This window comes from Crinia signifera, chromosome 5 (genome assembly GCF_055691185.1).
Source record: "Crinia signifera chromosome 5, ASM5569118v1, whole genome shotgun sequence".
Classification (NCBI taxonomy): Eukaryota; Metazoa; Chordata; class Amphibia; order Anura; family Myobatrachidae; genus Crinia; species Crinia signifera.
This window is the reverse complement of record NC_139221.1, coordinates 130,179,762-130,194,173: the sequence shown is the minus strand read 5'-3', so window position 1 is coordinate 130,194,173 and position 14,412 is coordinate 130,179,762. Positions and strand designations below refer to the sequence as shown.

Sequence of the window (14,412 nt, the reverse complement as noted above, 5' to 3'; positions counted from 1 at the left end):
CTGCAGTAGAGATATCACCTTAGTACTCAGCCCCACATGTCTAATAAATTAATTGTAATAATACATTTATTGCTGTTATTAGATTATTTGTGTAAGCTACTGTTAATTGGCAGGATTTTTTTCAGATGCAATTAAAAGTGCACGGAACCCAGGAATCCAAAACACTGTAGTAAAGACAGCAATCTGCACAAGCGTGTTTTTCTTACAGCGCTACAGCTACATTTAGCCACAGCCCTAGTGTACTTTATACACGCTGCCAATACTTATCATTTTTGTTGGGTAGGAAGAGAACTGACTCATGCATGCCTTCATACATGTTGCTGGGTGTGTTACTTGTTCTCAGGTACTATTACACATTATTTCAGCACCTTAAGGCAGCAGCATAACTACAAAGCTCTCTCTGTTCTGCATCTGTTTCTGGATCACTCTTTTGTCTGGCTAAAACAAGGTAAGCAGTGTACAGATTCTGTCATTTACATGCCTGTTGCAAGCTTTCTACTATTCATACTATTGAATATGATACAGAATGTGCATTAAAACATGCATTTGTCATGCAAAATATATAATTATATTGATTTGCTTAGCGTATTTAATTATAGTCTTACCTCCTACAGTTCATAATGTGTTAACGCCATGGGGGAAATGTAATAGGATGAGAGATTTAGAAGGTGAGAGGTTTGGTAAGAAATCTCCAGTTTTTTTTACAGCGACAATCATTTACATTGCAACATCACACTGGAGATTTCTTCCCAAATCTCTCACTTTCTGAATCTCTCTATTAAATTTCACCCCATTAGATCATCTCATATTCTACCACTTCTATTGTATGAGTAAAATAAATGTTTAGATGAAATACAATATACCGTAATGATAAAAAAAAAATATAAGAAGTAGGTAAATGTACATTTAAGATACAGTACATCAAATAACAATGCAATGCAATGGGGATGTGCGGTTGACCAATGGAGGGTGGCCAGCGCTTGGCTTTGTGGCAATGGGTAGAAGGTAATAGTAATGATAGGTGGTTGTGCGGACACCCAATGTAGTCAAAGGAAACAAAAAAGGGAGTGAGCTAGCGGGGGCTCCTCAACTTTGGAGAGCATGGGCTCTTGTCCAGTTGAGATACAAGTGTGCAGTGGTATTCAGGATTCTATGTGTCACCCCAAGTTGGTAGGCGTGACAGGGCAGGTCACTAGACCAACCACGTCCCTCACAGCGGAAGTCGACCAGGGTGGCAGGTGTCCACCCCAGCGGCCTGCGCTGTCAAGCTTACCCACACAGGGGTGACAAATGGTGACTCCAGACCCACCACCACTGTCCTCTCCAGCAACCACTCCCATGCTCCACACGGCACTCGCATCCCCTGCTTGCAGACATTGGCATCCCCGGGATCCTCCCTGAAGACCACCATCACCATACCACGTGCCAACACCGGGCCCCACCACACCTCCGAGAACCAGATGTGAGTGTGCTGAATAGTACTGCACACTTGCATCTCAACTGGACACGAACCCACGTTCTCCAAAAGTCGCAGACACCCCATCACCCCCACCCCCCTTTTTTCTCATTGGATGTCCACACCCCACCTATCATTACTATTACCTTCTACCAATTGCCACAAAGCCAAGCGCTGCCCACCCTCCATTGGTCAACCGCACATCCCCATTGCATTGTATTGTTATTGGATGTACTGTATCTTAAATGTATTTCCTGCACCATTATGTATGTTGATTAATGTTTCAATTGTTGTAACTGCATGTTGATACATTCTCACATACTGAGCAAATTTCTGCCCTTGACACATTACCCCATTGTCAGTCATTATTACTGCATATAGTACATTGCATGTGGTTAAAAACCACATTAGCTCGCAATGCGATCATTGGCTGTAGCATTGGCGGCTGGTTTGGAGAGTGTGGACCAGAGCTCCGGCAGTGGGTTTGGGGAGTGGGGGCCGAAGTGCCGGTGGAGGGTTTGGGGTGGTGGAGGGCAGTACCATGCAACAGGGCTGGCAGTGGTGAAGTGTTGCGCTGTGAAGCAGCGGTGGAGCCCAGCCAATCGGAGGGCCGCCCAGTGACTTAAAAAGTTTTCTCTTTAAATTATCCTTGCCACCACCAGTGCTGCTTCACAGTGCCGCCTGCCCTCTTCCAGCACCTAATGTGGCATCACATATGGCATGCGACATTGGGTGCAGGAAAAAAACCACACTGAAGCACCACAATGTGATCAGATGTGATGGGACATCGAACTGCAATGTCCCATCACATCTGATCACACATGTGTATGGGCAACATACAGGAGATCTACTGTGCAGCCAGGACTGGCAGCCACTGCAGCCAGGGACAAAGCTGTCCCTGTTGTAGTGATGGGGCAACTACAACTGTTGAATTCGATAACTGCTGGTATCGGAAAGGTCAGTGCCATTGATCATTCATACATTGCTAGCAATGATAATGACATGTGTCCTTGTCACTTGCCAGTAATCACTTACGTCTTATGAGAAGGGGTATCAGCGCACATAGGCCCTTATTCAGATCTGATCGCAGTACAAATTTGTTCTCAAAATGGGCAAAACCATGTGCACTGCAGGTGGGGCAGTTGTAACATGTGAAGAGAGAGTTAAATTTGTATTGAAGCTGAAATCTAAATTGCAGTGTAAAAATAAAGCAGCCAGTATTTACCCTGCACAGAAACAAAATAACACTCAAATCTAACTCTCTACATGTTACATCTGCCCCACCTGCAGTGCAGCATGGTTTTGCCCATTTTGAGAACAAATGTGTGCTGCAATCAGATCTGAATAAGGGCCATAACGTGCACTGATACCACTTCTTCCCCATAATGGAGTAGATTACATCTACTCCAGAATTTATCATTAAATTAACATACTGTAGATGCTGATCCCTTCCTACTGTAAATGTGTGTAACATTCCCCTATATCTCACTATTCTTTAAAAAGTTATTAAATCCAGTCAAATAGTTTCATAAATATTTATTAGGTTTTGGTTCAAAATTACCTGTGCCTTCAGTCACATTTCAACCAGAATTGACTACATTATTGAGCATGTTTGGAAATATTTTTAAAAGTTAATAATTATAGATGAAAGTCATTTTTAGGTGAGCATCATTAAGTACACTATAATTAAGAATACATTTCATTGGCTTAATGACATTCTGTGAACATTCAGAGCAGCAGAATATTTAGGTAGAAATGAAGTTGGCAAAGTCATTAGCTGAATAAGCACAAAACAAATGCTCAGCCAATGTATTCATATATATGAAAATCATCCAGTGCATCTGCCCTTAAGGGTTGCTGATGCTGTTGGGTGACATTTAGTGTATGTTTAATAAATAAGATGAAACTGAATGAAGATACATTACCAACTGGCATTAGGGAGGAGAAACAATGATGTTTGGATTAAATGTTGTGGAATCAGCAATAAGAATGGGAACATTTAAATCAGTATAATTAACAATTAATTTAAGCTATTAAGGGTATATATATCTGGCTTAAATATATATGCATTGTACACAGTATTTATAATTATATAAGATAAAAACAACATTCTAGTGAGAATATCAAATTTATTAGTAAAAGACAATGAACAGCCACACTTAGAGATATACATGACACCAAGATTTTATATAGTGTGGCGAGCGTATCGAGCCACCGAGCCCGAAGCGTGGCGAGCGCACGCAGATTACTTTACATGTATTCTGCATCCCCTCGCGGGGCTCGCTGCGCTCGACACGCTCCAACTACTCCATGCGTAGTTGGATAGTGGGGGTATGAAATCACCCTTGGGTGACTATACAATTAAAAATCGGGTCTTTACAATGAAAAATCGAATCGCATGAATTTTATGCCACTATATTGCATGCGATGCGATGTCAAAATTGGGCGCCCAGATATTACATAAGTACCGGTAAAAACTGCCACTTAAAGACACCCATAAGACAGACCATCTTCATCCATCTGAGCCTGCCACCACTTCTGTGACACTCCCATTATACACCCATATGATGGACCATCTCCATGTGTCTGGGCCTGCAACCATTTCTGTGAGACTCCTATTTTACACCCATAAGAGGGATTATCTCCTAGCATCTGAACCTGAAATCAATTCCGGGGCCGCCAATAGGTGGGTGCTGTGGGTACAGCTGTCCCGGGCCCCGGCCTCTGGAAATGCCCGGGCAGCTCATTTTGCCCACCGCAACCCCCCGGACTGCCTCTGCTGCACTGAACAAAGCAGGTCCCAGATCGCAGACTTATTGAACCCAGGACAAAGCTGGCCAATTAAAATGCTGCACCGTCTTTTGAGCCAATCAGAGCTCGCATACTTGCAATCATCAGAGTGGCTGCCGGTATGCAAGCACTGATTTGCTCACCAACCTATGCTGCATTTTAATTGCCCGCCGGCATCCTGAGTTGAAGAAGCCTGCGCTCCGGGACCTCCGAGGTGCAGCTCAGCGGAAGAGGAAATGGGGGAGCAGGAGCCGGTTTACGGTAAGTCAGGTGAGGAGGGGGAGGGGGAAGGAGCCTGATGGCGTGCCTGACCACTTCTGTGACCCCTATACACACTCACCCATAAGCAGACCATCCCCATGTGTCTGAGCCTGCAACCACTTCTGTGACACCTATAAACACACATAAGATTGACCATTCTGCATGCGTCTGAGCCTGCAACCACTTCTGTGACACTCCAATTATCCACCCATAGGACAGACCATCTCCTTGCATCTAAGTCTGCAACCACTTCTGTGACACCCATACAAAAGAATGGGCGATTTGCAGCTTGTAAAAAAATGGCAGATTACTGTAAGTGCTGGGGGAGCTCAGGGAAGAGGGCAGCCAGCTCTGTTAGGCAGGGGGGCGGGGCCATATCCCGGAGTGAAAAAGAGGAGGTTCGGGGACGTGGCCACACAGATGGTGCCCTGTTGGGGGCATGCCTACAGCATTGCATCATTTTAGCCCCGCCCCCCGCCGTGCAATGCCGGTATTTCAGACATTACACGGCGGGGGCGGGGCTAAAATGCCACGATCGTGGCATTTTACCCGTGAACCCCCCCGCCGAGGGACACATCGCGGGAGCTGGGGGGGATATGCGGGAGGATTGCCACCCTTTCCGGGGGGCCGGGAGGTGGACCCGATTTCCGGGACCCTCCCGGCCATTCCGGGAGGGTAGGCAACCCTGTCCTATTATACACTTATAGGACAGACCATCTAAGTCTGCAACCATTTCTGTGATACCATACATGCCCATAAAAAATAACATCTTCATGCATCTGAGCCTGAAACCACTTATGTAATTCTCCCATTATGCACTCATAAGATGGACCATCTCCATGTGGTTAATCTCTTCAGCTGCCTGGCTGTGAGTGGATGGGACACAGTGACAGCAGTGAGCTCTTAGGAGCTTCTGCACCAAAGCTAGCTAGCCAAATGATTAATATTGCTGTAAGGGCTTCCCCACTGCTCTGTCTGTCTGTCAGTATGTCTGTATATCTATCTATCTATGGGATGGGGCACCAACTTTTATCTTGCCTCTGGGTAACCGGGATAAAAATCAACACAACTTCATGCAGGAAATAGTGTGCATGTCTATATGAAATATGTCAATTATATGATTTTATTTTCATACTATATTATTCCTGTGATGGTGAATAAGACTGTCTCATAGTGGTGTTACAATGCAGGCTGGCTTGATCTTCATTATTCATCTCCAGGGAAATTTCTGTTACTGAAATGGGTGTGTCACATAACAAAAAGGAATTACGTTTTTCATACAGTAATGTCTTTTATCCATGAAGAAGCGGAATCATGTGAGCATTTTGTCAGCATGAAATTTAGTGATGCCTTGCTATCTCTGGGCCATTATGTCTAGACATAATTAGTGACATTTAATAGGATGAGAGATTCAGAAAGTAAGAGATTTGGGAAGAAATCTCCAGGTTTTTTAAAGCACCAATCATTTACACTGCAAAATCACACTGGTTTTGCAGTGTAAATGATTGCCTCTCATCATATTAAATTGCACCCAATATTTTTTTTAATCCTGGACATCTCTGACTTACACAGGTTCTTTGAATTTTATCTGAATTTAACCAGTCACAGAACCTGTGGAGATCATACAGTAGGTGCAGGGCCAGTGCCAGCCCTGTCGGAGCCCCAGGTGACCCCCGCTCTACCCCCCACCCCCCGATCTCCCCTCCACTCACCCGCTCTGGCGGATTATTTCGCTCCAGCGGGGGGGGGGGGGGGGGGGGGTGCAGCAGCGGGTGCCGGCTGTGGATGTCGTCACTGGGGGGGGGGGGCTCCCGGGGATCGTGGGTGTGCCGGTGTGGGCAGCCAAAGATGGACTGGCAGCGGGTTCACCGCTGATCCAGGTGGCGGGTCCACCCTCTGATTATTTTGCTGGGAGGGCGGTGCGGGAACTCCCCGCAGATTACATCTCCGCCACACCAGTGGGGGGGGGGGGTTGGGGGTCAGCGGGTGCCTGCCATGAATGTTGTTGCGGGGGGGGGGGCTCCCGGGGACCGTGGATGCAGCCTCAGACAGCCAAGCAGGGTAGACAGCGGGTTTAACAGGGGGGGGTGGCAGGGGGCTACGGGCATACGGCTTACCTGCTCCCTGCTGCGATGAATTCCATCCTGGGTAGCCGGCTGCTGCAGCTTTCTTCCTTCTTTCCTCAGTGGCTCAGTACCGCCTTTTAGTGGCCGGCACCCTAGTTAAATGCCTAAAGCTGCCTAGTGGTGGTGCCGGCCCTGAGTAGGTGACCAAGATTAAAGAGATATTTAATTGCAAAGAGAATACCTACAGTATCATACCTTCCAACTGTCCTAATTACAGTGTGACAGTCCCGCTATATAGACACTGTCCCGCTGCAGGGTGGGGAAGGTCAGGTTTAGGCTGCAGAGAGGAGGGGTAGATTTGGACATTTAGAGGGAGGGTTAGGGTTAGGCTGTGGAGTGGAAGGTCAGGGTTAGGCACTAGCAGGGAGGGTTAGGGAGCTACAAAGGAGGGTTAGGGATAGGGGGAGAGAGTTAAGATGCCGATGGAGCCCCTGTCCGAATTATAGGGATGACGGGGTCATTCTTATGATGGGTTGGAAATGTTTGGTCTACAGCATGTTGGTCGACATGGTTCTAGGTCGACATGGGACAAGGTCAATATGGGTTTAGGTCGACAGGTCAATAGGTCGACACAAGCATTAGGTCGACAGTGTCTAGGTCGACAGTCAAAAGGTCGACATGGTTTTTTTTTCGAGTGTCAACACAGTCGACATGGACACCGTTTCCAGTGCACCACATCCCCTTGCATCGCTCGCTTGCTTGCGATGCTTCGGGTACGGTGCCTCGCTGCCCTTGCACACTATTTTATTCTCCACCATGCCCTAGTGGTCGCTGGGGCGTGAAATACCACCCGTTGGCACATGTCGGCTCAAAAAACTGTGAAAAACCCCATGCTGACCTTTTGACTGTCGACCTAATGCTTGTGTTGACCTAATGACCTGTCAACCTAAACCCATGACGACCTATCCCCATGTCAACCTAACAGTGTCGACCAAATGCTTGTCGACCAACATACTGTAGACCCAATGACCGTATCCCCTTATGACCTATCCTGAGCGCCAGGATGCCTTTTATATCCCACTACAGTAGCAGCACTGCTTACACACATAATGCCCCCCCCCCCCCCACACACACACACACACACACACACACACACACACACACACACACACACACACACACACACACTTCCATTGCCTTACTTGCTCACTCACTGTACCTCTATTTACTTAACACAGTCTGGCTGGTTGGATCAAGTCTCTGTGACAAACAGAAGCCCAGGTGCCATGTAGCTATGCCCCCTTTTTGGGAACTGCTTCCTTAAGCTGTCACAGCTGCCAGTGCTGCCTGTCAGGCAGTGTGTTAGGCGCAATGCCAGCTGTTAGGAATCAGCAGGATGCAGAGCAGGGTGCAGATCAGGGAGAGCGCTTCTATAGCCTCTCCAGCCTGGCTTTACATCATGGGTCTTCAAACTGTAGCCTTCCAGATGTTGTGAAACTACAAATCCCAGCATGCCTTGCCACAGTTTTGCTATAAGGGAGTGTTAAAACTGTGGCAAGGCATGCTGGGATTTGTAGTTTCACAACATCTGGAGGGCCACAGTTTGAAGACCCATGCTTTACATCCTTTGCTGAGCAGGTAGCACCGCCCTTGACCACTTCAATTTTTACCACTGCTATTCTTACCACATCCACAATGCCACAACCTTGGCATTCCATTTTTTCCAGGAACTAAGTAGCTGATGCAATAGTTTAGACAGGAAGTACAGTAGGAAACAGAGTTCATGGCCTGGGGGGGGGGGGGGGGGGGTAAAACAGTAAAATTGATTCACTTTTTAAATTTTATTTAAAATCTAAAGTTGTATTGTTTTACGTCACGTGTATTTTAGGTGCTACTGTATTAAAGTCTTCATAAGCCATTTCTTCTTTCAGAAAATGGAGGGTTTCCATCAGGCAAATACAGCTTTGGCAATGGATGTTTTAAAAAAATTAACTGAACAGTTCAAGACAGAAAATTTTATCTTCTCTCCAATATGTCTGTCATACTCTTTGGCTTTAGTCTTTAAAGGATCCAAGGGAAATACTGCAACTGAGATAGAAAAGGTAGGTAAACACTTTAAACCATATTATTTAGTTCCCTATAAGAAGAGCTGTTACTGTACTTGTTGTTCCAACCTTATTATGCTAATTTATGCTAATTTGTGTCATTTAGAATAGGCCTCATCTCCACTAGTAATAGCAGCAATTCATCTTACTGAGGGACTTACAATTTAACAGGAAAATGCTTGCAAAGTTGAGGTTTCTTTTCTCATAGCGTCAGGGCCGAAAATAGCATTGTGCAAGCGATGCCATATCTCAGGGCCATGAGAGTGGCACCATCAGTGTCCCACCTGCATGTGGTTTGCAGGATGCGTGGAATAGCACTGTGCAATAAGTAGCACTACTGCAATGCCAAACAATCTAAGGACACTGCGTACCAGAGCCAGAAGCCCCACACCCTACACACGGATGTCCTGTCACAGTTCTGAACAGCACCCTTTCTTAATATACGGATGTGTTTCAAATTGCATATTTAAAAAAATATGATTTATTTTTATTTATACTATATATAGACTATATAGCTGGGACGTAATGATCTTTTGTCTGATTTTTACACACAAAAAAATGAAATTTTACTATGTCAGCCAATGCAACAGTCCGAGTTCACTCAAACTTGAGAGGTTTCATCTTCAAAGAAGAGCAGCTTGTAAAAAGACAGATCCAGATGTTTTTGAGTTTGTAACTTGGACACGGTTAGACATCTTTAGTCCAACCAGCCAGGGTTGAAGCCCGGGGCCGTCCCCACCACCCCTGGGTTGGAGTATAAAAAAAAAAAGACATGGGCTTTTATGGAGCCGCGCAGAGCCAATCAGGCACAGATCTCCCCCGGAGCTCACTCCTGATTGGCTGAGGGAGGACCTGGTGAATGATGTCACCAAGGATTCCCTCATTCTCGGGGATGAGCTGGAAGTGTAAACACACTTGTGGCTCCTCGGTCCGGTGGATATGGGCTACTTGGTTTATTTTTTCAATTATAAATGCCTACATGGACTGAAGATGACACGATCTCCTCCAGAGGAGATGGCGAGTATAATTTATTTTCACAGTGACTCCTAATGATTCTGCTGGAGAAGAGAACAGGCATACAGGGGACCCTATAGGCGAGTATGTATGTGTGTGTGTTTGTAGTATGTATTAAAGTTATACTTTATTAGTGTGTTTACCCATCATATTTTTGGCTAAATTACCGGCCAAATTCAGCCCTTCAAATGATAGTAAATTAGCACACCACCATATACAGTCATGTTCTATCAATGGCGTTTTCATTTGTAAACACAAATTCAGCTGACCTTGCAGTATATAAATAAGGCAAATCAGCAGAATTTGACAGTTAATTAGAAAAAGCTAATTTACTGGCTGTATTTCACATTGAATGGGTAAGTATACATGCATTTATAGTACCCATTCGATCTTAGTAAATTTCCCCATTAGCTCTAAAATTGTTTTAGCGTGTCTTATATACATACTCCACCCCACTGCCGCCAGACACTGCACCTTGAGGGTCCACTGGCGTGGCATCCTGTGGGATACATTGAAGGGAGCTGGCCGTTGATATTGTATGAGCTCTTTGTACTGCCCACTCTCTCTGCAGGGCCGTCATCACCCAGGTTTGCTCGCGGATGACCTGCAGTTGTTCCTGTGTCACCTGGGTCAAAATCCTGCAAGTGACTATTTATTTGGCAAGCTATCCAGGAGTAGGTACCCTGCTCCACCGCTGCTGTTCTATTGTGCTGAATTAGCCACCCAATGTAGTCCAGCTGGCTGGTTTGGCTCTCAGTGACCTGCTCTGGTGGCTTAACCAAGCCCCCCTGGCATTCATCCTCTTCACTTATCAATGGGACGCACCACTTTGCAGTTGTGCTATAGGGCCAGAATCAGGTCCTACTGTATGTGTGAAATGCATTTTTATTTCAAAACTACAAGAAAACAACAATTTTGACCAGATTTTTCTTTCTTTTTTTTGCATTCATAACTATTGTAGAAATCACTGGTAGCCAGATGCAGTGTTTGAATGGATTCTGAGCTGATATTCATAGCTTATTTTAAAGGTCATTCTTCCTTGCTATAGAAAGCTGGGAGCAGACTACATAATACCAATGGCCAAAGTGGGCCGATATGCGGTGGTATGGCACTTTCCACTAACCCGGAAATGTTGTGCAGCGTCCTGCTGCACTAACAGGAAGCAGCTCTGGGGTGCCACCGCCAGTCCCATTACCACTCCCCTTACTTTTGCTGATACACCACTGCTGGGTACCCACGGGGATGTGCCCGGCTGACATCCCTGCTGCTGCTGTAGCCCTGCCAGGTGGCTCTACTCCCTGCTGCGACTTGACCTCTGTCGGGGGCCCACGTGGGTTGTACCCGGCTCTCATCCCTGCTGCTGTCAGAGCGCCGTCCCGCCACCACTGGAGAACTGCTGGACCCCAGGTAGGTATGCTCAGTAAATATGTTATAGTGCTCCACTGTTCCTACATCCCTGCAGTCCTAGAGTCCTCGCTGTCACTGTCCCTGCATCACCCCGCCATCATTGCCCCTGTGCCACCCCGCTGTCACTGTCCCGGCGTCCCCGGCATCACTTTCCCTGTATTCTCGCCGTCACTTTCCCTGTGTCACCCCACCATCTCTCTCCCTGCATCAGCCCGCTGACTCTGTCCTTATATTACCCCAGCATCTCTGTGCCTGCGTCACCCCGTCATCTCTGTCCCTGCATCCCTGCCATGGGTATGGTTCATAGGGTAGACATTATGAAGGTCAACATACAGTAGGTCGACCACTATAGAGCGGTAGTGCTTAGGTTGATACATGAAGTAGGTCGACATGGCTAAGGTCGAGAGTCAGAAGGTCAACATGAGTTTTTCACAATTTTTGTCCCGAATTTCGACATAGGTCAACATGGACAACGTATCAGTGTACCGCATCCCCACTCACGGCTCGCCATGCTTTGGGCACACTATTATATTCTCATGCCACACCCTAGCGGATGTTTGGGTATCGAATATTGCCTGTCTGCAATTTTTTTTTTAAACTCATGTCGACCTTTTGACTGTGGACCTCCCATTGTCGACCTAATGCTTGTGTCGACCTTCCGACCCTGTCAACCTTAGCCAATGTCGACCTATTTCATGTGCCGACGTAATCCCTGTGGATCTATAGTGATTGACCTAATGTATAGCGATCTTCATAGTGTCCACCTAGCAACCCTATCCCCCTGCCATGTTGCATAATGTGAATTTTGGCGCAATCTGGGTGGCATAATGTGGTTACATATCCCCCTGGAGTTACAACCCCCACGGGAAGATACTACCTCCACACACACACGCAGACAAATGTACAGCACAGCAGTGTGTGTGTCAGGAGGAACTGATAATCAGCTGGTCTCTGCACTTGCAGACTTGTTGGCAGTTAGAGGCCACCACATCACTGCAGAGGTCCGGAGAGATTGTGCAATGCTCCTGCTTGCGTTAGTGATCTGAATTAGGGTGGCCAATCCCGGGATCGGGATCGGCGGGATCCCGGGATTTGGCTCCTAAAACGCCGGGATTTCAATCCCGGGATTGGAGTTTCCAATCCCGGGATTTCGGGATTAGACTGCGCATGCGCAGTCTAATGCCGGCAGCGTCTGAGCAAGTGCTCAGACGCTGCCCGGCTACTCCCTTCCCGGCGTTGTGGCTCTGCGCAGCGTGACGAGGCCAGAGGTCACGCTGCGCAGGCCAAGAAGCTGCGCAGCCCCGTCCTGTCATCGCCCGGCCGCCTGCCCGGCCGCCCGCACACCTCCCTGCCCGGCTCCGGAAGTGAAGTGGCCGCCTCCCGCCCGGCTCCAGCAATGGACCGCCCACCCTCCCAGCTTCACCGAACACCCGCCCGGCCGCACTGCACATGTAAGTAAATATGCAGGGCGGCCGGGGCGGTTTTTTTTAATTAGGGAAGCCAATCCCGGGATCGGGCATTTTTCAATCCCGAATTCCGGGATTGAAAAAATGCTCTGGGATTGGCTTCCCTAATCTGAATGTATCCAGCCTCATCTGCAACACCCCAATGCAAAGGGCAAGCAAGCCTGCCTCCGCAGATCCAACAAAGAATAAATTATGGCCTTTTTTCTACCCAACAAAAGCAGCAAAATGCCTCAGTTTTGGGAAATGGTGTCTGTCTATTTGTCTGTCTCTCTCACTACTCCAACCCCACGTGGTAGAAGACTGTCAATCACTGTACATGTGCAGTAGGGTCCGGTGCATGTGTAAGGTTCTGTACTGAACATCTGTGGCATGCACTGCACCTCCAAACACTGAATTACAGTAATTCCAGTATGTCTATATGTACTTTGGACTGTACCCTGTAGTTGCACGCCAAATTCATTTCTTCCTATTATTTTCTATGAAGTCACTTTTTAGCAAAGCCGATTGTCCATGTTTATAAAGAAAACAGACCAATAATATAATACATTATTATAAAATGATTCTGTGTAGAAATATATATGTACTGCATCAAAAGCACATTATATCATTTGTTTTTAAGCATATTACATTTTTAAAAAAGTATAGAGATTTTATCAAATGTTTTGTCAACTATTTCCTTGACATAATGATGTAAGTTATTTACCTAGCGCAACCACTCATTTTACTTTGCTATAAATAATTTATGACTGAGTCCTACGTGCGCAGTTTGTTAATAGACACACTATTCAGACTTAGTGAAGCTGCCTCAGTCATGGCCCTTATATGAAATCACAATGCGTCAACACATTACCTGACTCAGGTGACTGAAACTACTTTATATTGGCAAATTGGTGCCTGGAAAGTGCAGAAGTCCCCATGTAAATAAAAAGAGCACTGAAAATCTGAGGAAGTAAAGTATGGGTATTTTGACCCATACTTTACAATAACATATTACAATAACGTCACAGAGATTAATCAGAAGCAGTCCGTAACATGGGGGTTAATCAGACCTTATTGCATCGCTGTGAATTTGCAGGCCAGGCAATTATCAAATGATTCCTGCGAATTTTTTATCGCTGACCGTACGCAATTTGATTAAGAGGCTGCCGGCATTTGTGTGTGGTAACCGGCCATTTTCTGGGAGTGTCAGGGAAACGCAGATATGCTCAGGCATTTGGAGGGAGGGCGTGTAACGTCAGCTCCGGCTATGATCAGCCTGTTTCTATCACAGCCGCCAAGTAAGTCCTGGGCTACGCACAGACTGCACACACTGGAAAGATCATTTAATGGTGAGCATTTTAGGAATGGATTTACCACTAATCACCGATTCAGCTCATTTTTCACAAGCCGCGCTAAACAACTCGCAGGCTTGCAGGGGGCGAGATTTCACCTTGGCTGGGCGGCGTATATATGAGTGCAATTTAGCAGAGCAGCGATCAGGTCTGAATAAACCCCATTGCCAGGATATTGTTGAAGAGGAGGATAATGAAGACAGAACCAAGGCCAATATAGGAGTTGTAAATAACCCTCCGGATGAAACTATGGTCCCACTGCTCAGGTGCCTTCCTGAAAAGATGATATCTCAATGCTGCAAGTGATGACAATACATACTGAAAATATTAGTTAGGACTGCTTGTTGGTGGAATATCAAAGGAGAACAAAGTGAAGTATTAGTTCTTGCCCACCTTTTCATTAGTTCTGCAGAAGCAGATAAATATGGTGGTTCTGTAGTGTATGAGGAGTCACCGAGGTACACACAATGAGACACAGAGTCCGGAGTGCTGTAAACTTGCTGTGGCTTGTAGAAC

At 46.4% G+C, this 14,412-nt stretch overlaps 1 protein-coding gene across 1 annotated transcript in view; it reads left to right on the top strand.

The window, feature by feature from the left end:
* Positions 1-291: 291 nt before the first annotated feature.
* Positions 292-14,412, top strand: part of LOC146079547 (serpin B5-like) — a 48,279-nt gene continuing 34,158 nt past the window's right edge. Inside the window, exons 1-2 of the mRNA XM_083186281.1 lie at positions 292-448; positions 8,505-8,675. Coding sequence (XP_083042407.1) covers positions 8,508-8,675 — 168 coding nt within the window. The 5' untranslated portion in view covers positions 292-448; positions 8,505-8,507. The remainder of the gene's footprint in view (positions 449-8,504; positions 8,676-14,412) is intronic.